Source organism: Microcebus murinus, chromosome 8 (genome assembly GCF_040939455.1).
Source record: "Microcebus murinus isolate Inina chromosome 8, M.murinus_Inina_mat1.0, whole genome shotgun sequence".
Taxonomy (NCBI): Eukaryota; Metazoa; Chordata; class Mammalia; order Primates; family Cheirogaleidae; genus Microcebus; species Microcebus murinus.
Genome location: NC_134111.1, coordinates 97430478 through 97453528, shown reverse-complemented (window position 1 = coordinate 97453528; position 23051 = coordinate 97430478). Strand labels below are relative to the sequence as shown.

Genomic DNA, 23051 nt, shown 5'->3' with positions numbered 1-23051 from the left:
AAACCACAGGTAGAAAATTCCACACCTGACCACCTGTGATGGGTCACAGTAGAACACGCTGTCATGTTTGTGTGAATGCTGAAAGGAAATGACTGTCGGTAGCGTATCAGTTCAGAGTCAGGAATGATGGTGATGCCAGATTGTCACATGGGTGGCTGAGACAGTGACACCTTTGCTTTCTGATGGTTCAGCGTACACAAACTTTGTTTCATGCACAAAATTGTTTAGAATTGTGTATACAACTATCTTCAGGCTCTGTGTATAAGATGTATATGAAACATAAATAGATATCATGTTTAGACTTGGGTCCCCTCCCCAAGATATCTCACTATGTATATGCAAATATTCCAAAATCTGAAAAAATCTGAAATTCAAAGCACTTCTGGTCCCAGGCATTTTGGATAAGAGGTGCTGGGCCTGTATTATCAATTTTATCCCTGCAATATTGTTCCTATCTGTCCCCTCCTGTCCTCTCCCACAGCCTCCTAATGCAGGTCGCCGTGCCTCCTGGCTGTGTTTCTGCATCCACTTGGCTTCCTGGCACAGGCCGGTCTTCTGAGTTGGCAAGCTCTGTCGCATCCAGGTGCTGCTTGGACCCTAGACCTTCACTGGCATTCCATCAGGAGCAGTGAAGTCCCGACATCTCAGACTGTGCACAGGGCCGTCCCCCAAAGTTTAGCCTGTTTTTATCCAGCAGCCATGGACTCCCCACCCCTTCCCCTGCAGCCTCTTCTCCAGGGGTGTCTTAGGCTTGGCCTTGTCTGTGGTTAGTGTTCTCTGGGTCTCCCCGTCTGCAGCCTTGCCTTTGCTTCTCTGTCTTCCTCTTTAACCACCCTCACTGGATGGGCCTGATGCCTTGAAATCCAGTGACTCCACTTTCCTAGTGAAGGCATCAGGGTGTCATTGTCCCCTCTGCTGAGCACTGAAGCTACTTTGCTGTATCCCTTCCTGCCTTTTCATGGTCTGCCTGGCATCCCAGTCATATCTGTGCATATGCCCAAGTTAGAGGTTTGTCCAGAACCATCCCCTGGGGCTTCAACGACTGTGCCCTGAATGAATATTCAGTTACTTCCTTCTGCTGATTTCGGGCCCTCCTCACTTCCATATCACCCCCATCCTGTGCTAAACAGGCACATTGCTGTTGTGTTTAATAGGTCTCCAGTAAATATTTCTAGAATGTACAGCATTTGTAGATCTTTACTAAGAAGTTATCTTTTTAGAGGGACTGTCCAATGCACTCTTGTTTGAGATATAACCAAAGCACACAAAGATGCAATAGTATTTAACATCTATTTTTCTAAATTTTCCATATGTGGTCCTTGTAGTCCCACTAAACATAAATATTGATCTGGAGTTGTTGTGATTAAATGTCCTCTCTCAGTTCTCACTGCTTCCATGGACCTTTTCCTGGTCTTTCCTTCCTCACATTCATAGTATATCCATGTCACTAATTTTAAATGTATTTATATACTATTTTGTGTTATTTCCTAGATGATCTCCTAAGTTTTATGCATTTCCACAGTCCCCATGTCCCATTAGTACCAGTTCTGTTCATCTGGATGAATGAAAAAGAGTAAAAGAATAAAAATCCCTTCTTGGTATATCATAAACAATTTTTTAAAAAGACAATATTTGAATCATTTGGAAATATTTTTCTTAGTTCGAGTACTTCCTATCTGGCTGTGTGATAAGCCAACATTCCTGTCTTAACCCATCTGTAGATCTTTCATTTATTATCACATAACCAGATGCCCATCAATTCAAGAACTGTTTAGGTTGAAAAATAACTGGGCATTGCTGTATTTTAAAAAAAAATTATCTCGGGAAGGAAAGCAATCATGCTTTAGGCCATAATTTAAGTAGAACAGCTTTTGCGTCCTTGGCATTAGAAGCAAGCAGCCTAAGTGAAATCAAACATTGCAAGATTTGGGAAGAGGACCAGGCTAGGAGATAAGTATTAATATAATAAAGACTTTGTTTTTCAAATACAGCATCCTTTTGATTCCCTCCTATTATTAAATTCTCTGGTGTGTTTGGCTGAAAATGAACTTTGATTGACTTTATGATTTTAAAGAAATGCCAAGTTATGTAAAAAGATCATATTCAGTCATTTGAATTAGAGTTTAACAGAGGAGTAGGGAAAGGGAGAGGAGTTCTCTAGAAATTCGATTTTAAAAATCCAATTTTATTTAAAGAATTTTAATACATTTGCTAAGTAGGCTATTTATTAGGGAGAGAAGGTAGAAATTTTGAAAGCAATGATTCTTTCAGGAAACGAGAAAGAAGCCTCTTCCCCTTCCCAGTGTGACACTGTGACTGAGAACATAGTGCTGACCACGTCCTTTTTCTTCCCTCTCTTGCACCTGCAGGTCACCTATCTGGGGAAGGTCTCCACCACAGGCATGCAGTTCTTGTCAGGCTGCACGGAAAAGCCAGTCATCGAGCTCTGGAAGAAGCACACGCTAGCCCGAGAAGACGTCTTTCCAGCCAATGCCCTCCTGGAGATCCGGCCCTTCCAGGTGTGGCTCCATCACCTGGACCACAAAGGGGAGGCCACCGTGCACATGGAGACCTTCCAGGTGGCCCGCATCGCCTACTGCACCGCCGACCACAACGTGAGCCCCAACATCTTCGCCTGGGTGTACAGGGAGATCAACGACGACCTGTCCTACCAGATGGACTGCCACGCCGTGGAGTGCGAGAGCAAGCTCGAGGCCAAGAAACTGGCCCACGCCATGATGGAGGCCTTCAGGAAGACTTTCCACAGTATGAAGAGCGACGGGCGGATCCACAGGAACAGCTCGTCCGAAGAGGTCTCCCAGGAATTGGAATCCGATGACGGCTGAATGAACTCAACGCGCTCCGGCGAAGGCAGCATTGGTCAAGGAATTCGAGACGACACATGAGGAAGCAACCATTCAAATTTGGGATGAAAAGACTGCCAAACTATTGGCTGACCAAGCTTTTTAAATTCAGAAGAGCAATTCTAAATCTAAAGAAATGTATCATTAAAGTAATTACGTTACATTGAAATCTGCTGCTGCTGTGACTGTGAGGAGGGTGGGAGTGTGGATGGGGAGGAAGGTTCTAGACTCTCTTCTCTTATTGTTTTTCTCGTTTCCAGATGCCTGTCGCGGGAGGGCTCCATGCCAGTTTTCACCCCTCTCAGGCAAACACTCTGTGGCTGTTATTTGATGGACCATTCCGATCTGCCTTATGAAATCCAACAAGAATGTCAGAGGCACCTGTCAGATCCCTGGGATGGGGGGCGGGGGTGGAGGGGGTGTGGATGCTGTCCTGGCTGCAGGGTTGAAGGACACTGGGGGTGACCCTGAGAAGCTCCCCTCCCGTAGCACGTTTCAGATTCTCTCCTCCGTATGCAAATCAGCACAGCCTTTATTGAGCTTTACAACTAACAACCTGATAGTTGGCAGTTAATTCACAGTTAAAGATAATGCTTTTATTTACAAAAATATATCAAGTAGTACCCTCTTATTGTATTCGCTTCATCTATTTTCGTAGAATACTTGCAAGTACTAATAATCCCCTCCCTTTCCGGCCCCGTCCATCCTCTTTCCCTTTCTAACACCCCTAGTGTTAGAATCTCAACATACACTGCAGGACACCAAAAGGGAAGAAAATAACCAAGCAAACGAAATAAAGAATCATACCAACAAACCAGGAGCTTAAAACCGTAACCACCACCACGGAAGCCCTGGAAAAAGAGGCATGAGCGATCCGCAAGTGAACAAACTTTATGTAGGCTGTCCTTTTCTGTCAATTCTGGCTGATGGTAACTTATTTAATTAATGGTCCTGTCTCATGCATCCTTCATGGCAAGCTTCAAACCTGATTTGGCATCACCAAGGCATCACTCAACATGGCACTTAAACAGGGAATGGGTTAGATAAACTTGGCTTGTCTAGAGAAGCTATGCCCATCTTAACCTAAAGGGAAATCTTGTCTCATTATCTTAAAATTGGTGATATCCTTAGCATCAGAGTGGCCTGGGCTTTTTTTTTTTTTTTTTAATTCTTCTTCGTTATTTTTAATGATAAGTTCTCACTGAGAAATTCTGAGATTTCTTCGTTTCCTGGATCTTTATATATCACAAAAGCAAAGAGTCAAAATTGAATGAAATTGAAAGTATTTGTTAAAATACATACCTAGAAGGCCACGAGCAGATGACTACTTTTCTAGGTAATGCTGCTCCTTTATTAAAGTCTGGTAATATCAGGGGCACTGCGGCACCTAGGAAGCCTTAAACGGGAGCTAATCCAATCCGGAGAGCGATGGTGTCGGCATTCTGGTCTGTGTATCTGTGTGTCGGTGTTATGCGTTTGTGTGTGTGTACATGTGCCCCCATGTGTGGGTCCGGTTTTCAGGCATGTAGAAGAAGCATGGAGTCACATTGAGGAAGACTCACCTCCTGAAGATATGCTTGTTGCTTTACAACACATGTAAACTATTCTTTAGTATAAATGCATTCATTCTTTAATAAAAATATGTTTGCGTTAATAAAGTGGAGGAGTTTCATAATTTATGCCTTTCCTATTTTAAGCAATGAAAACCCGAAGAACAAAACATCAAATTATGTAAATGGATAGTTGTATATTAAAATATGTTTCATCGTGGTCGTAACCCATTCCTTGATTGTGTTTAAAAATCTTGTTTTATTTCCTGCATACTCAATTTGTTTTTAATTTCTGTATGCCCCTTAGCTAAGATGGTGACATGTCAACAGTTGAAATAGTTATTTAGTATAACTAAATATTTCAGTGTAGAGTCTTCCAGAACAGATTTGCAAATGATTGCTATTTACAAAAATCTTGTGTATATCTTTGGAGAACCTACGCTGAAATCCTGAAAGGTAAACACAGTGATTTTACTCTGATGGAACTGGTGAAAAAATCTCCTCCAAGCTATAACATCTCAGAACAGACCCCATGAATCAAGCAAGGCAGGTGGCCATGAAGCCCATGTGTTTGGAACAGTGCCCTTCATGGAATTGGTAACAAATATAAAGGCTTCTAAAGTGAAAATATAGGTACCTGTTAAAGGGATGAACTCAAGTGAGAATTACAACCTCACTATTCTGATTGAAATGGCATTTCTCTCAAGTCAAACTTTTCCCAATTTCCAGTGCTCTATTGTCCTTGAATATATATCTAAGAGGAAGAAAAGAGAATAACCAACCAGCACATATTTCAAAATAATGTCATTTTCCTGAGTGAAAGCTAAGTTGAATCCTAAGTGCACACATGGTTATTTATTGCAAAAGGCATTTGGTAGTATATTTTCGGGGTACTAAGTATGAAGTGCTAAGTAATTGGCTCTGATAGAACTGATACAAGTTTTTGCTTGGGATGATTGGTAAGTAATTTAAAGATAAACACACAATAACTTTACATTAGCTAATGAAGTCTTTTGGGGCAGCCAATCCTAATTCCTCTCTGAGGGGTAATTCAGATCTGCATTATTCTTTTTTAATGCTTTGCACTGTCTCCCTTTGTCTACTACATTTTCTATGTTAGTGCCCACAGAGCACTTTCACGTATGTTAACTGATATGCTTCTTAGAAGAACTCTGTAGGTGGGTGCAGCACTTAACTTTAGAGGTGAGGAAACTGAGGCATAGGCTACGCTACTTGGCCATGGTAGCATAGCTAGGATGTGTTTGATGAGACTAGAACCCTCTGACTTCTGGTCCAGGACTGCTGTTCTGTCAAAACAAGCTCCCTCTCCTTTAATTTTTTCATTTCCATTCCTCTTGAAATCTTCTAGTTTATCTTAAATTAGCACACTAAACCATTACAAATAAACATTCTTTGCTATTCATTTTTGAATATTCTTAACAGCAGCAGTATTAAAAACAGAGGTCAAGGAGCTTTTTTGAGCATGAATAATATTGTTTTGCTTAAGTATTTTCCTAGCTATGAGCAACGAGCGAGATTCTCTACCTCTCTGAAAGCAAGATGCCTGGTTTGTCTGTTTATCTGAGGACATGTTAAAACTCTAAATCAAGTCCTTCTGTTATAGGATTCCATAGCATCCTGTATTTTTCCCTCATGTCATTCATGGCAGTTTTTAATTACATAGTTATTTGTATAATTATGTCAATGTCTGTTTAAACCTCTTGGGTGTAAGTGTCTTTAAGGCGAGCATTGTGTCTCTTTTGTTCCTGTTTCATCCCCAGCTCCTATGGCAGGACCAGGAACCTGGGAGCAGCTTAATTTCTGATGGTTGGCAGGGTAGATGGAGAGATAGACAGAAAGAAGGAAAAATCACGATGTGAGTCTTTGATTTGAAAGTTTTAGGACAGAATCCTGGAACCCAGGAAGCATCCTAGGGGGCTCCCTTTCCCAGCTTCTTCAAAAATGAACAAATGGAGAAAAACACTGCCCCTTACCTAATTCCAGAAAATTACGTCTGCTTATAGAAAGAAAAACAATGTTAGGTGCTCAATGCCACACATTAGAAACGGAACAAACATTATCCCAAGGAAGGAGACAGAAGATGTATTTTAAGACACTTGCATTTAGCAGATTACAGCACTCCTGTCACTCATACATTTGTTTCTGTTCGTTTCTGTCACTGAAAGAGAAGAGAGAGAATCTTGGGAGAGGGTGTTTTTAACTTTCTGACAATATGAAGCATATGAATTCAGCTGGGGTTTCCCCAAATTTATGCTTTAGAAAACATGTTTTTTAATTCTTGCTTCTTTTCTGCTTTTTCCCATTTCTCCTTTCCTGCTTCCATTCTTCCTTCCTCCTTCCTTCTTTTGACCTTGTCTTTTTTTCCTGCCTTAACTTTTTTTAATTTACATGATGCATTCCAGACTCTCTCAGATTTAAGAAGGAAAGACCATGTGTGATCTGAATCCAAGATCATGCGTTTTGGTTCATAATCCCTTAATTTAACATTAGACAAGATTGTGGAACGCTGCAGATTATCCCAAATTCCTCTTTTTTTTTTTTCCAGTCAGATGGAACATGGGGATGACCTAATTTTTCATATTATTTCTTAAGTATTCCAAAAATGTGTCTCTTTTCATCTCCCAGATACACCCTAAACTAATGAGAGTTAAGATCCCCATACTTGTCAAAGGTAACTCCCAAATTCTTCTTGATTTTCAAGGAACTTTTCTATGAGATGCCAAGATTTGGGTCTTGGAATAATTTTATGGCCCACATTGTTCAGCTGAAGAACTTTGGCTGCCCCCTCTGAAGAGCTGCCAACTGATGATGGTCACCAGAAGAAAACTCTGTATGATGCTTAAACCCAAGCTTAGAAAGAAAAAAATCTGAACGAGTAAAGGCAAATTGCTAAGAGGAAGAAAAATCTAAGCTATCTCATTTTGGACATTGAAAGTAAATGATATTTGTTGAAAATCAATCTAAGGCATGGTCTGGTACACTTGAGCAAAGCTGAGGTTCACAAAGAGATCTGGGGAAGGGTTTCTTTTGGAATGTCCTACTAAGATTATCTTAGGTTTTGCTTATGTACTCAAAATTGGGTATTCAAAAGGACTCTGGATAGATTTTGCTTTGGAAATTGATGGCTTTCACTTATTGTATAAGCATTCTCAAATTACTACTGAGTTTTCAATAGCTTGGCTTAGAGGCTACTACAAGAAAGAATTCATGTGATCCAACAATGGAATTACTAAAGTATTACATGTATCAACCCCTTCATAATACATTACTAATAATTATCAATACTTTCATATCTGTAGCTTTGTTAACAATTATTTTCTTAATAAAAATGTTTTCATCTCCTTATCTAAACATATATGATAAAACAAGAGAGTGGGTGATTTGTAAATATTCTGAGATTTGTGAAATAAAACATGATCCTACATGAGACCTGTCTGATACCAGGCCTGTCATTAAGTGGCCCTAGTTGTCATTCCAGGAAATTCTTTACCTTTTAGGGGCAAAGCGTAAGAGAAACACTGAAAAACACTTAAGGAAATACCCACTTGCAAGGAAGAACTAAGGGTTGCCTACACACCACGGTCACATCCTCCTTAAAATTAATTAGTTTACTTTAACAAATAAAAACCTCATATATTTATAGTATAAAATAAGATGTATTGAAATACATATACATTGTATAATGGCTAAATCAAGCTGATTGATATATGGATTACCTCACATACTTATCATTTTTGGGGTAAGAACAATTAAAATCTACTCTCATAGCAGTTTTCAGGAAATTAAAACCCCAATGAGATATCACCTCATACCTATTAGAATAAGTATTATCAAAAGACAAAAGATAACCAGTGTAGGTGAGGATGTGGAGAAAAGAGCACACTTCCACACTTATGTTGGAGACCAAAATTGGTACAGCCATCATGGAAAACAGTATGGAGGTTCCTCAAAAAATTAAAAATAGAACTGCCATATGATCCAGCAATTCCACTACTGGGTATTTGTCCAAAGAAATCAAAATTGGTATGTCAAAAAGATAACGTGCACGCCCATGTTTGTTTCAGCCCTATTCACAATAGCCAAGATATGGAATCAACCTAAGTGTTCATCAAAGAATGAATGGAAGAAGAAAATGTGGTACAAATACACAGTGGAATACTATTCAGCCTTAAAAAAAGAAGGAAATATGATCATTTGCAACAATGGAGATAAACCTGGAGGGCATTATATTAAGTAAAATAAGCCAGACACAGAAAGACAAATACTTCATGACCTTACTTTATGTGGAATCTTAAAAAGATGAACTCAGAAGCAAAGAGAAGAATGGTGTTTACCAGGGGCTGAGAGGTTAGGGGCTTGAGGAGATGTTGGTCAAAGGATACAAAATTTCAGGTAGATGGGAGGAATAAGTTCAAGAGAACTATTGTACAACATGCTGACTATAGTTAATAACAATATATTGTACCCATCCATGGTCAGTTTTTAGTGGCTAAGGCACATTATAAGTTTAAACAACAAAGTGGTTCTGATCCCAATATTGCATGGAAAACAAAATCTAACAAATTTATTTATGTTCATAATTTGATTATCTTCATGTAGATACTACTGTGAGTATAGAAGCATCTTAATTGGGGTGGGGGCTTGGGTGGAATTGGACTTCCAATTTAGACTTCTGCCAAATTATCTTATTGCTTTTCCCATTTTATTAATAATTGCAATTGCTTTTCCTAAAATTTAGTACTGCAGTTTTAGAAGTTAATACAGTAAAAACTAATTCATTCAGATAAAACTAATTAGGAGTTTGTGATTCTAGCCTTGAAAAATTCAAATTTTATGCTTATTTTTAATAAGCAAATAAATAGGAGGAATGGCATTGCTATTGGAAATATTGCCTACTTGGGAAAATACTGTTTCCATATATTAAAATAACAATTTTCACTAGATAGAGTGTAATTTCAGTGTAAGCAGAAGTTGGCATGACTGAAATTGCAGTTTTGATGTACTCGTTTCAGGCCATTCTTCTTTATTTATTAAAGTGGGTTCACCACTAAGCAACAGATGGTTAATGCAATTCTAGGATTCTGAGCCTTGAAAGTAATAACATTTCTCTTCTTTTAAAATACCCATCATTTATAAACTTCTTCCCCTTTAGTTGGTATAACTATTTGGTTCTACTAACCAAGAAACAAAACAAATGACTTACATCCTCTTCTCTGTCATAAAAACAGAGCTGTTGAAATAATTGAAATTACTTTTTTGATCATGAAGCTTTAATAATAGTTTTCACTTTGCTGCTAGATTTTTTTCCTTTCTGAAATTGTCAAGACACAGAATTATTCTAGATTACCTTAAGAAGCTCCATGACATATCAAAGTCAAATAGTAAAACAATTATCACAATTAATCATAGTAATCTGATTTGTATTTAAAGTTCAGTATTTTGTAATCTTTCAGGTCTGTGAATGTGTTTGTAAATGCATCGCCCACTGCTAATCTGCCCTTTTGTTAGCTCTGCTGAATGACGTATGAGATACTGAGGCTGACTCCATGTAGCTTGTGCCCAGCCCAAGGGTCTGCAGTGAACAGGGACAAGTGACTGTTGGAAATAGCTCAGGCTCCTCTAGCAAAGTCCGTGCTCTGGGGAGTTAAGCAGGGAGGAAGCATCAGACCAGAGGAAGAAGAAACTTTTTGCAATCTATCAGCCCAGAGAGGTGCCTTCGTGTTATTATCTGCCTAGAGGGTGCATTTTTCTCACAATTCACCTTAAAAATTGCATGCATGAGTTTTACCCATATCTTGGTCCCCAGTGTATTTTTTCTTCAGAGATTTTGGGTTAACATGGACACTCTTTTTCGTTAAGGTGATCACATTTTGATCTTTTCCCCTCTTCTATTATTGCCCGTTATTGACCTGCATGATCTATGCTTAAGGAGACAGGAAAAGGGAGGTATTTAACATTTTGAGCACACGTGTTGTGCTGTGGCAGGTGCTATCTAAACTGTGAGACCACGGTGTCTCCAGCTGAACAAAGTTAAGACGTTTGCCGAAAGCTGCACCACTAGTGAGCGGCAGAATCAGGATTCAAGCTCAGATGCATGGAACGTCCAGCGCTATATACTTCACTACACCACATGCTCCACATACAAGGAGGACAGGTACCTGTAGGGATTGTGGGGCCACCGATGGCTCTAAGGTCACATTCTGGGGGAAAGTCAGTGGTTGCCTAACCTTTAGCCTCAGAATCAAAACGACTGTGAGCTTTGACCCATCACATTCTAACTGCAGTTGTATTGCTTTTGAAAGAATCAAACTCACTGTTTTCTTAGTGATATTTCTTCTGCTACTCTCAAGAGAAACAACCTACACATTATGCAGCCTCAGAAAAGGAGACAAAATCCTTTCTGGGGAACCTGAAGGATAAGCTTTCTAAGGTCCATCCATGTCAGAAAGCTCTGGAACCTGAAGGTAGAACCTGGTGTCACTCTCATTCCCGAAGCGAAGCGGAACTCTGAGGCAGGGTTTCATTTACTTCTTCTACCTCAACCCTGCCTTTGACCCCAGGCTTTCCCAGGCCAGGAGTGTCCTGGCAGGGACAGGCTGATGTCAAAGGACAAAGGATGTCAAAGGCGGGAGGAAAGGGCCCTGTGCTTCTTACATTCTGGTTTCAGTTGGACCAGCTCTGTGCCCTCAGTCACTTCCAGATGTGCGACATTTATCTTTTGTCTCGAAAATGCTCCCTGAGAGCACTACATCCCTCCAAGGCCATAGTAGCAGGAAGCTCTCTCATTTACTCTTCTATGTCTGGGCGATGAATCCAACACACAACCTCCAGCCCCACCACTCTTCTTGGCCTCTAGAGCTCCTGTTGTTCTAAAACTCAAATTGGATTATCCCAAAGGATTTTGCTTAAAATCCTTCATGGCCTCATTGTCTGCAAGAGAAACTAATTAACATCCTCCCTTCCTTCCTGCCCTCCTTTAATTTTATCTTGTAAACTATTTTGTGCGTTATTATGATGCACACATTATTTCATCAGCTGGCTCTTCCCTGCTATTCCAGGCCCAGGTTCAAACTCTGAGTCTACATGACCCTGCACAAAGAACTTAACATCTTGGGTCTCAATTTTCCTCGTCGGTAAAATGGAGATAATGGGCGTCTAACTCACAGAGTTGCAATGAGAGTGAAAGGAGTGACATCACATGAAGCATTTAGCCCAGGGCTGGTGCCTTGCCAGGGTGCAGACAATGCAGCCATTACTAGGGATTTCATTTTCTCCTCTCACTCTTCCACAGGGCCCTGCTGGATGGCCTAGAGGGCTCTTTTCAATTTCCCAAAAGGGCCAGACTCAGTGGGCCTCCAGGCCCTGCTCCTGTCACATAACAGCCTCTCTTTGCCTCCTGGGCTCCTCCTCCCAGGCTCCTATAGATGTGTGAAGACACGCCCACAGCTGCCTTACCGTAGAGCTCTCGCTCCTGCTCTGAGACCTCCCAGGGCGATGCCATCCAGTAGCTCTCTGTCGCCAGCCACACCTGTGATTTTAAATTTTCCAGCAGCCTCATTAAAAAGTTTAAAAAGAAATTGGCCGGGCGAGGTGGCTCACGCCTGTAATACTAGCTCTCTGGGAGGCTGAGGTGGGTGGATTGCTCAAGGTCAGGAGTTCAAAACCAGCCTGAGCAAGAGCAAGACCTCGTCTCTACTATAAATAAAAAAGAAATTAATTGGCCAACTAATATACATAGAAAAAATTAGCCAGGCATGGTGGCACATGCCTGTAGTCCCAGCTACTAGGGAGGGTGAGGCAGGAGGATCACTTGAGCCCAGGAGTTTGAGGTTGCTGTGAGCTAGGCTGATGCCACGGCACTCACTCTAGCCTGGCAACAAAGTGAGACTCTGTGTCAAAAAAAAAAAAATAGTTTAAAAAGAAATAGATGAAATTAATTTTAAGAGTAGATGTTCTTTAACCCAATATATAAATCATACTGTCATTTGAATACATGATCAATAAAAATATGTTAATGAGACATTTTATTCTTGTTGCATGAAATGTGATGTTTTACACTCTATAGAAGGTCAAGTGCTCAGTGGCCACATAGGACCAATGGCTACTGTAGGGGCTGTGCAGTCCAAGAGCATAAGAACCGCACCCGGCCCTAGCTCACGCACAGAGCCCATCTCAGTTCTCAGCGGCTGCCACACAGGAGGGACTTATGAAGTGCCTGTTTAATGAGTAAAATGTTGAACATGAACAGCTCCCTCAGGTGTAAGTGTGTCAGTTTGCTGGGGCTGCTGTAACAAAGTAGTGCAAAATGGGTGGCTTAGAAAACAGAAATTTATTGTCTCACAGTTCTAAAGGCTAGAGGCTGAGCTCAAAGGACTGGCAGGACAGGTTCTTTCTGAGGCTATGAGGGAGAATCTGTTCCACGCCATTCTTCTGATTCTGGTGGTTTGTGGCAATCTTTGGTGTTACTTGGCTTCTTTTGCATCTCTGTGTTCATCTTCATATGACATTCCCACGAGTGTGTGTGTCTATCAGACTGTCTCAAATTTTCCCCTTTTATAAGGACACCAGTCATATTGGATTAGGACCTCATCTTAACTAATAACATCTGCAACAATAAGGTCACATTCTGAGGTACTGAGGCTTAGGACTTCAACATATGGATCTGGGTGGGTGGGAACACAATTCAACCTGCAGTGATAAGGTAGGTATTAATGTTGAGTCTTGCTCCAGGGCTCACAGCTTAGAGGGGCAAAGCAGGGCTCCACTCCAGTTTGATTCCAAATTCAGCACCAACTCCTGCTCCTTTGGGGAGGTCTTCTTGCTCAGGCTTGATTTCCCCTGGACAGCCAGGGTTGTGGTTGGGTTCTCAAGGACAGAACAGACTATTTCTTTGAAGCCTAATTTTACTTAATTTTCAAAAATTCTTTGTGAGATAAAATTAATACTGCTTTTAAATACACATGCATTACAAGGAGATGAAATTCCCCTGCATTTGCCCTTTTTCACCTTCCATTTCTCTATTGGAGTCACTTCCTTGTATAGCATTGGTGTCCCGCAATCGCTGGGTCGGGTTTTCTGCTGAGGAAAAAATGAGGTTTTGAGGAGAACTAAAGAAATAAGGAAGTTTGTAGCAGGCAGGATGGCCCTTTTCTGTGTGTGACATTAGCTGACTCCTTTGAGGGGAAGTTTCCGGATGGAGCCAGCCCTGGTCTAAGCCAATGCCCACAGTTGCCTTCGAGATGGCCCTTGGTGTTTTCCAGGCATCTCAATATGGTCCAGCTACAATTTCCATGTTACAAAGAAAAGAAAGCTTTGAAGGCCAGAATTTGGAATGTGCCCATAATGCAGGGCTTGTGGTGCATTGCTGCATCTGTAGATCCAGGTCTTGTGGTTACGTCTCCGCCTGCACCCCACGAAGAATCATTCCTCTGCCTCACTGTGGAGGAACATCTCTCGGCAGCAGCCCATACCAGCATTCGATTGGCCTGCAACCAAAGAGCCTCTGTGCAGCTGGGAGAATTTATTCCTAAAAATTATTTTTCAGACTTGTTCAGTTCTTTCTTTTAAAGGTCAGACATTGTTATATTACGATCAAAGATTCCTTTTTGTAAATTGCCATTTTTGCCAAAATGGACTCCCGTTGGAGGACTCAGAAAACTATTTCTTTCTACTTTTCTCTGAAAAATTAATGAGCTTTGCCATTCATTTCAACTTAATTTTGGTAGCACTAAAATTTGTCTCTTTGTTTTTTGTTTTTTGTTTTTTGCCTAAAGGCAAATCCAACTGGTATCATACTATCGTTGATCTCCAACGGTGGCTGTCTCAGGAGGTATTTAAACTTTCAGAATATGGGATTTGGAATAATATGTTCTAGGCTTTCTTTATAGGCTTACAATATACTAAAAAAAGGACTTAGAAAAGTACTTCTGCAGGCCCTCCTGGGATACATTTCTGGAGAGACAGGTGCAAGATGGTGAATAACAAGTCATTTCATTTAGGTCCAACACTAGGTACTATCTACTCCTTTGGGCTCTACTGTGGGCAGGGGCTGTGGGTGAGGGTTAAAGAGAGACAAGGGTTTTGAAGGAACCAAAATAATATGAGGTAAGACTTTTGAGCATATATACTAAGTGTGTGACATTCTAAATACATCAACTCATCCTGGCAGAATCTTATGCAGTAGGAATTATTATTCACTCACTATGGGTGAAGAGTTATTGTCGAGAAAGCTTAAGGAAGTTGGCTGAAGCCCACAGTGACTAAAAAAGAGTGATAGGTCTGAACTTGGGACAGTGATCTCAAAGCCAGTGATGTCCCTACATGTTCCAAAGATGCTTCAGAGTTACTGAAACAGCCTGAAAGAGTCTTCCCACATGGCCCTTCAGTCTCCCAGGTTGGGTTTCAAGCTTTTCCAGCAGGTTGGAGTGCAGCTCAGAACAGAGAGCATAGGGCCTCCTATCTGGCCACCTGTTGCAGGGCCAGACATAGTAACTATTTATAGCCTCACCCCAGCACCTGCACTGCCAGCGACACCCCAGAATGGCTTGCTCCCGTTAGAGCTCCTTCTCAGGAAATAATAATGTTTAACTTCCCCTAGACCATTTTCATGACTCTTTTTGGTCCTTTTCCTGGCCCCCACTGTCAAATCAGAAAATACATTCCAATTCTTCTCTTCCTCTATGCATACTGGGAATCTGAATGTTGAGCCCATATTATGTAGGGTTTAAATGAGATAAAAATAGATGCTAACATTTATTGAGTGCTTACTATGTATCCGACTAAGCTTTTTACTGTCATTTTCTAATTTTATGCGTCACAAAAACCATATGCATAGGGAACTGCTATTATCCTTATTTTATAGTTGAGGGAAAAATAAATTATACCTTGAAGCCTACTTCAAAGCTTTCATTCCTCAAGGAAGGAAAAGAAGAAAGAATTAACAAGTCAGGTACTGTCTTGAGGATCTTTATATATTATCTATTTTAACAGCAGGTGAAATTAAAACATTTTTATGATAAGAATAGTGAGACCCAGAGAGACTGATTTCTCCCATCTTACCCTGAGCTAGATGAGACTCAAGACAGTCCTCCCAATTCTTTGTGTGGAGGGCACCTTCGAGGATACAACAGAGATTATCGCTAAATTATTGAGAGTGTAGCTGTCCCATACACATCATTCTTTTTTTGTTCCCTAAAATGTTAATTTCTCAATCAGCAAATTTAATAGTGGAAAACAGAATCCATCTTGATTCAAGAACTCTAGGAACAGAGAGCTCCATAGATACTGTCTAGTATATCCACTATGCAAATAATTATAACATACACACCCAAAAAAAACACAGTACTGAAACTATGCTGAGCACAGCTGGATCTGAACAATTTGATCTTTGATTGTTTCCCGAACCCTTTCACTATCACAAATGTGCTACTTCATGCATTGCCATTTAATTACATGTATTAATACCATTTACTCCAATGAACCTTGAATAATATAGCCCTAATCTTTATAAAATAACTAAAAATGTGGGCCATTGTATTATAGTGATTGTTCAGTTTTTCAGCCCTACCATTTTTAGGCCCTATTATGTCTGTTATCAGTAGTCCTGTGCAAGTCACCCTTAGAAATCACCTCTGTTCTTTTGTATGATCTTCTCTTCATTATTTCATCTTTGGTTTCACAACTTTAAAAGAAGATGTTGACATTTATAATCAGATTGTGATGCCAGGGGAAGATATTACATCTCTGGATTTATTTTGTGTCATTCTCTTCTATAACTTCATTTCATAATCTAAGAAAACATGTTTATAATAGAGAGAAAATGAAAAATTTGTCCCAAAATATCACTATGTCAAGAGTGATCTCAAGCTGGTGTGATTAAGGAATCATTATTTCTTCCAAAATTTTCCTCATTTGCTAATATATGTAGTGATTTTCATATATGTACATATATTAAATAATATATGAAAATTATATATAAATGTTTCATTTAAGTCTTACTTCTGTTGCTCTTTTATTTTCAAAAAAAAAAAAATAGAAACACGATATTGGTTTCCCTAGTGAAAATTCTTCCCAGAAGACACAATATGGTATGAGATATTCACTAACAGCAGGTAATATACAAAGCCGTTTCTACAGGAAAATATACCATCTGGAAAAAAACAATTTGTGGAAATGCATGTCAGTATGATTATGTTATCTTAGGTTAATGATGATGGTAACTGCATCATCAAAGTAGGGTTTTTTTTTTTAAATAGGAAATGGAAGTGCATTTGGAAAGAGTCATTATGAATAGCCTTTGTTAAATTTTCTGGCTATGGCTTCATGCATTTCAAAGTAAGAGGAACCCAACCAAGACCATGTGGCTGTTTCCTTCCATGTGCTGAATAAAAAGGGGGAAGAGGGGTAGAGGGAGACTTAAGTCTTAACATGACTGAGAAAACTGTTTCTTAGAGTTATCCTTAAATAAACCCATGATGAGCTTGACCCATAGTCCTTGTCATTCCCTGTGCCTCAGTGTCCTGGTCACTGTCCAGTTTCTTATATATTCACACCAGTGGACTTTGCATGACTAGTGCCACTTCCCAGTCCTCCAGTCTTAAACACAACCCCTATGACATAGGTAATACTTCTTCAGCCTCCAGACCAGTGACCAAAGTCCCACACTATACCCTTCTTGCATAGCACTATGAGCTTTGTCTTCCGCACATGTTTAATGGTTGTGAGTGTGCTTTCATTGGCATGACTCTGTGAATAATGGCTGTCTATTCCCTGCTAGATTTTAAGTTCCCTAAGTGCCTACCACAATGCCTACCACTTAGAAGGGACACATAAATATGTTCTGAATGAATTAATGACTTGGCTTTAGAGTAGTGACGACTGTGGCCTTGGACCACCATCCTGAAGTTTACTAATAGTGTTGCTGAGCAGCAGTGGCTCGGCTGGTGGGGTGGCATGCTTTCCTGGCTGCATTCAAGCATGGTTGGGGACTGTGCAATAGAGATTTCATCTATTTGAAACTATCTGGTCTGTGTGGGGATCAGAGTTGGGGGGATTAGAACAATTGATTCCTTAATCAACAGAGTCAGAATGACTTCAAAGGGATTTCTGCTTTGCAAAGATTGGGCAAGAGTACAGAGGAGGGTCAAAGTCTGCGTGTAGGAAATGGTAAATCTTCTGTTCTGACTTTATGAAGCTCTATTTCTACCATACTGCAAATGTTTCCAGTTTAGTTCCAGGCTTGTGCCCAAAGAGAATAGTAATGACTAGAATTACAAATTGCAATAAGTAGGGAAGGCCTTGGAAAATGGTTTAATCCTTTTTTCCCAGCTGGAGACCTAGAGAAAGGCAGTGACTTGCCCATGATCCCTGGGACAGGGTGAGGTCTGGAATTCAGAATTCATTCCATCAGGCTACTTTCCTGATTTTATGACAAGTCTGCTGCTTATATACCTACCTCCACTCTCTCTCAAGCCCTGCCACCTAGACACAGGTGACCTGGGCAAATCACTTAAACTTTGGGGACCTCAGGCTTTTATTTCCTGCCAGTAAAATAACAAGACTGAGCTAGATAAAGTCCCTTTGAATTGTAGATTATTTGTAATTCTCAACCAACTCTCTGCTCTTCCCAAACTGTGTGATGCCTTGGACATCATTTCTAAACACAAACCCTGTACTGCACAGTATGATATGGGACCAGTGGTGCTTATATAGCACTTACTATATGCCAGACACAGTTCTAAATGACATATAGTAATTCATTTAGTCCACACGGCGACTTTATGGGAGACACTCTTATCTATGTCCATTTCACAGATAAGGAAAGTGACACACAGAAAACTTAAAAGCTGTACTCAAAGTTTCGCAGATCCTACATGGCAGGGCCAAGATTTGAACCCAAGTAGTCTGGCTCCAGCATCTTTACTGACTTGATTTAAAGACAACAGTCTGTGAAAAGAGGACTTTGTCTTTTATATTTATTTTCTAATATATTACTCCTTTTCCAAAAGGATTAGAAGTACTTTGCTAGTATACACACTCTACCACATACAAAACATATGGATAAATGAAAGGGAAAAAAGTTCAATGGATGAGATCAATACCAAAAGTCTTTTGAACACTTTGCTAACTCTGTTCTTAATTCTTGGCTCTGAGTCACCTAGTAACGAATATTAAAAAAAAAAACCCTAAAATAATAAAGAAAAAACACCTGGAAACCTCCATCTATGTAAGATAGGACTTGGAAAAAATATTTTTAAGAATCTCTACTAGTAATTCTGATAATAAGCAAAATAGTAATATGGGGTCCATTATATTAAAAAAATGAAACAAAACAAAACAAAAACCAATTGGTTAGGAGAAGTATTCTCTAAAGCCTTAAAAATTAGAACTCAATTTTATTTTCATCCTTAAAATACTGTTTTGGGAATTTCAGGAAAAAAAAATTATTATCTTCCACCCACTTTTCTTTTATCTTTTTTCCTCCTTTTTTTTTTCTTTCTAATCACATGAATTCAGCCATTTATGAGCTCAGTGTTCTTTTGCCCTCTGCAAGACCATTCGCTTTCTGAAGCTCCAGGGACTCTTTTGACAAGACCATGGGGTGCAAGAGCCCTATTCAAAAGCTTTGGATAGACCCAGGTGCCCTGACATCCTCCTCCCAGATCCAGGCATCACTTCTGACTCTAGTTTCACCTGTATGCTTTCCCCTCTTCGTCTCCAAAGAGAATATACCAGAGCTCTTCCTTTAACCTGCAACATAACAGTCCTGTGGTCAAAATTGTTTTTATTGGAGTCATCTACTGAGAGCTCATCATCATGCAGTCTTTCCAAATCTCTGGCTACAGCCTTCCCCCAGTTGTTGTAGCTATTCATGTATCCATTCATGCATCTGTTCACTCCTTCATTAATTCATCAAGTATTTAGAGACATTTGTCTGTCCAACTTTATGACAGGCATGCTGTCGTGAATGAAAAGTTACTCTTCATTTCCTCATGGAGGGATGCAATGGAGGAACAAGTTAATCAAATAACTGCACAAATAAATAAATGTGTAATAAATTTTTGTGAGTGCAAGGAGGGAAAACGCTAAGTTTCTAGAACTGCTTGCTCTAGACTCTCTGATCTACTTCATACCATTCCTTTCAACAGATTCTCTTCATCTCTGTCCTGCCAGTTCATCCATTTTTGAATTTTCACTTTCTCATGAACACTTTCACAAGGATTTGGAATGTTCACACATCTTTAAATCAATTGATCACCTTCCCATCTCCTCAGATCCACGTTGTTTTACACTTTGGGTATTCAGCATCTTGTCTCCAATCCAAATATAACCCTGGTAGCCTGAGCCCAACAATATGCCGATAATAGTAACTCTAAATTGTGGTCCCTGGACCGGCAACATCAGCATCACCTGGCAACTTGTTAGAAACACACATTTGCTGGCCTCTCCCTAAACCAGGTGACCAGAAACTCTGGGGAGATGGCTCAAGAATCTGTGCTATAAGAAACTCTTCAGGGGTTCTGAGGCATGATAACATTTGAATGCATTATACAGGACAGGCACTCTTGCTTAAAGAATACTCAATGCTGATTTTTCTTGAAAGGTAGTGTAATATTGATTCCATGCATTTAATTCCCAATGAACTACTGTGAAAACTATAGTCCCTGTGGTCTGGCATGATCAGGGATTTTAAAAGGGATGCTCAACTGAATATTTCATTCTACATAATGGATTTTCATGTTTCAAGATTAAAAGTTTGTTTTAAATAATACTGTTTCCCTTACAACCCCCTCTCTTCACCCAACCTGGGTAATATTTTGCTGATTTGGAAAGCAAAGCAGTGTCACATAGACTCAATAAATTTAAATAAAAAGAAAATTCCATGTCTTAAAAACATACAACTTCAAAAAGAATTGGAAAGGATACAAAGTATGAATAAGAACTGGAAAATTATAAACAATCATAGAAAACAAACACCTGTTCTCTGGCCGGGGTCAGCTTCTAAGTTCTGTGAGGCTGAGCAGATGCTCATAGGACATAAGTGCTCAAAAGTGAAACCATCTGATCTTAGGGGTTCCCAACTCCTCCGACAGGGGGTGGACAACGGGTCCTGAGAACTCAACCACGAGTCACCACTGACATTTTCCAGGAAACTGATGGCTTGGTTTAAGTTAGGAAGACCAACCCACAACCATATTAGAATAGTTGAAAGCTGAGTCAATATTTTAACCTTTACTTATTTTTATATACAAATTAATAAAATGTAGTCCTAAAACTGAGAAATGATGACCACCGACTTCAGATAACTGAAAAATGGCAAGTTTTGTTTGTGTCCCTGGGGATGGGTTTATACGGTTAGGGAGTGGGTGGGGAGACAAGGATATGACAAAGCTAGTTAAGCTGTTGTCCCAGCTGGTAGGCATTTAATTTTGTCTTTTTAACATCTTTCTTTATTTGCTTATTTTATCTTATTATCCAATATGAGAGTCTACTTTAATATGAAAGCATAGCCTACTTAAATTCATTTTTATTAGGTCGCTGTTTGGTCTTAGTTCTGGCATTGAGTTTTGTAACTCAGTATCTCATTATTTTTATATTTTATGTTATTCATTATTTACAGGGACTGTTCACAGGAACTAATGAGGCTTGAGCTTCTGGGCCCTTCCTTTGTACTAATTCCTATTCCACAGCCATAGGACAGGCCCTAGCAACGTGTTCACAAGGTCATGAATTTTTGTACAATTTGCAAAACTATGACATCTGTGTGTTGTTTTAAAGTGAGCACCCAAAATTGTGCAGGCTTCAGCCTCACGAACCCAGACTCCCCTCTTCCCCACCTGCATACATAAGGTATAGAACTCAGAAGGTATGATACTGTGTCTAACCTCTTGTTGTCACAAATGCTATGATGACTACATATACTGGTCTTACAAGGATGCCATAACAAGGTACCGTAAACTGGGTATTTTGAACAAGAATTCCTTGTCTTACAGTTCTGCAGGTTAGATGTCCTACATTGAAGTTCTGGCAGGGCTGAGTCCTTCTGAGGGCTGCAAGGGAGAATCTGTGCCTCCCTTCTAGCTTCTGGAGGTTGCTGCAATCTTTGATGCTCCTTGGCTTGTGGCAGCATCACCCCAATCTTTCCATGGCCTTCTTCCTGTGTGCGTGTCTCTTTCCTGACTCCCCCTTTTATAAGACACCAGTCATTTTGAATGAGAGGCTCATTCTATTCCTCCTCTTAACTAATTGCATCTGCAATGGCCCTGTTTCCACATATGGCCACATTCCGAGGTACTGAGCGTTAAGACGTCAATGTATGGATTTGGGGGGAGGGTGTAAAATGCAACTCATAACACTAAATGGGCTTGATTTTTTTCATACGGGCTCCTGAGCCTCTCTCCAGCCTCCTCGGTAATGAAGGATCACATGCCTGTGCTCACTTGCCCTCCGGCATCACCTGGTTTCAGTTAATGGGAGCATTGGAGGGTGGAAGAAGGGGCCGGCTCTCCCATGACTATCCCCCTAAAGAGTCATCCTGATCTAAAATTGATGGAAAAATATCCTGCACTTTTTGTTTTTCATGCTGTGATTTTTCCATACACCAATGTCTCTTACATTAGATTTCGTTTTTGTGTAAGTTATGAGGGAGGAGTCCATTCTGTTTTTTCTGTACTGTTACCAATTGACATATCACTCTTTATCCAGCTTTCTCCTACTGATCTGAAATGTTCCAAGATATACAATATGTTCTGTGTATATACAATATTTACAAAAGAAGGCTTATTTGATTTCTTCTGGTTTTGTATTTTTTTTTTTTTTTTTGGTGTGATAAGGTGCTATGGACTGAATTTTGTCCCCTCCTCCAAAATTTATATATTGAAGTCCTAGCTCCCAAAGATGAGGACTTTGGGAGGTAATTAGGTTTGTGTGAGATCATGGGTTGGGGATCTCATGATGGGATTAGTGCCCTATTAGAAGAGACATCAGATCTCTCTCTTTCTCCCTTTCTTTCTCTCTTTCTTTCTTTCTTTCTTTCTTTCTTTCTTTCTTTCTTTCTTTCTTTCTTTCTTTCTTTCTTTCTTTCTTTCTTTCTTTCTTTCTTTCTTTCTTCTTCTTCTTCTTCTTCTTCTTCTTCTTCTTCTTCTTCTTCTTCTTCTTCTTCTTCTTCTTCTTCTTCTTCTTCTCTCTCTCTCTCTCTCTCTCTCTCTCTCTCTCTCTCTCTCTCTCTCTCTCTCTTTCTTTTTCTCTCTCTCTCTCACCTCAGGACACAATGAGAAGGTAGCCATCTGCAAGCCAGGGAGAGATTCCTCACTAGGAACTAAATTGGCTGGCGCCTTGATCTCAGAGTTTCCAAGAAACCTCCAGAACTGTGAGAAACAAATTTCTGTTGTTTAAGTCACTCAGGTTTTAATATATTGTTGTAATAGCTCAAGCTAAGTAGGGCAAATTTGGGTACAAAAAGTGGGGTGCTGCCATAACACATACCTGAAAATGTGGAAGGGGATTTGTAACTGGGTAATAGGTATAGTCTGGAAGAAATTTGAGGTGCATATTAGAAATATGTTAAGGGTAATTCTGGTGAGGGCTCAGAAAGAAAGTAGAGATGGAGAGAAAGCTT

At 40.0% G+C, this 23051-nt stretch overlaps 1 protein-coding gene across 5 annotated transcripts in view; it reads left to right on the top strand.

Moving 5' to 3' along the window:
* Positions 1 to 4522, top strand: part of PID1 (phosphotyrosine interaction domain containing 1) — a 221263-nt gene extending 216741 nt beyond the window's left edge. For all 5 annotated transcript variants that reach the window (XM_012749410.2, XM_012749409.2, XM_076006005.1 and 2 more), the window contains exon 3: positions 2370 to 4522. In XM_012749410.2, the coding sequence (XP_012604864.1) occupies positions 2370 to 2846 (477 nt within the window). In that variant the 3' untranslated portion in view covers positions 2847 to 4522. The remainder of the gene's footprint in view (positions 1 to 2369) is intronic.
* The last annotated feature ends 18529 nt before the right edge of the window (positions 4523 to 23051 follow it).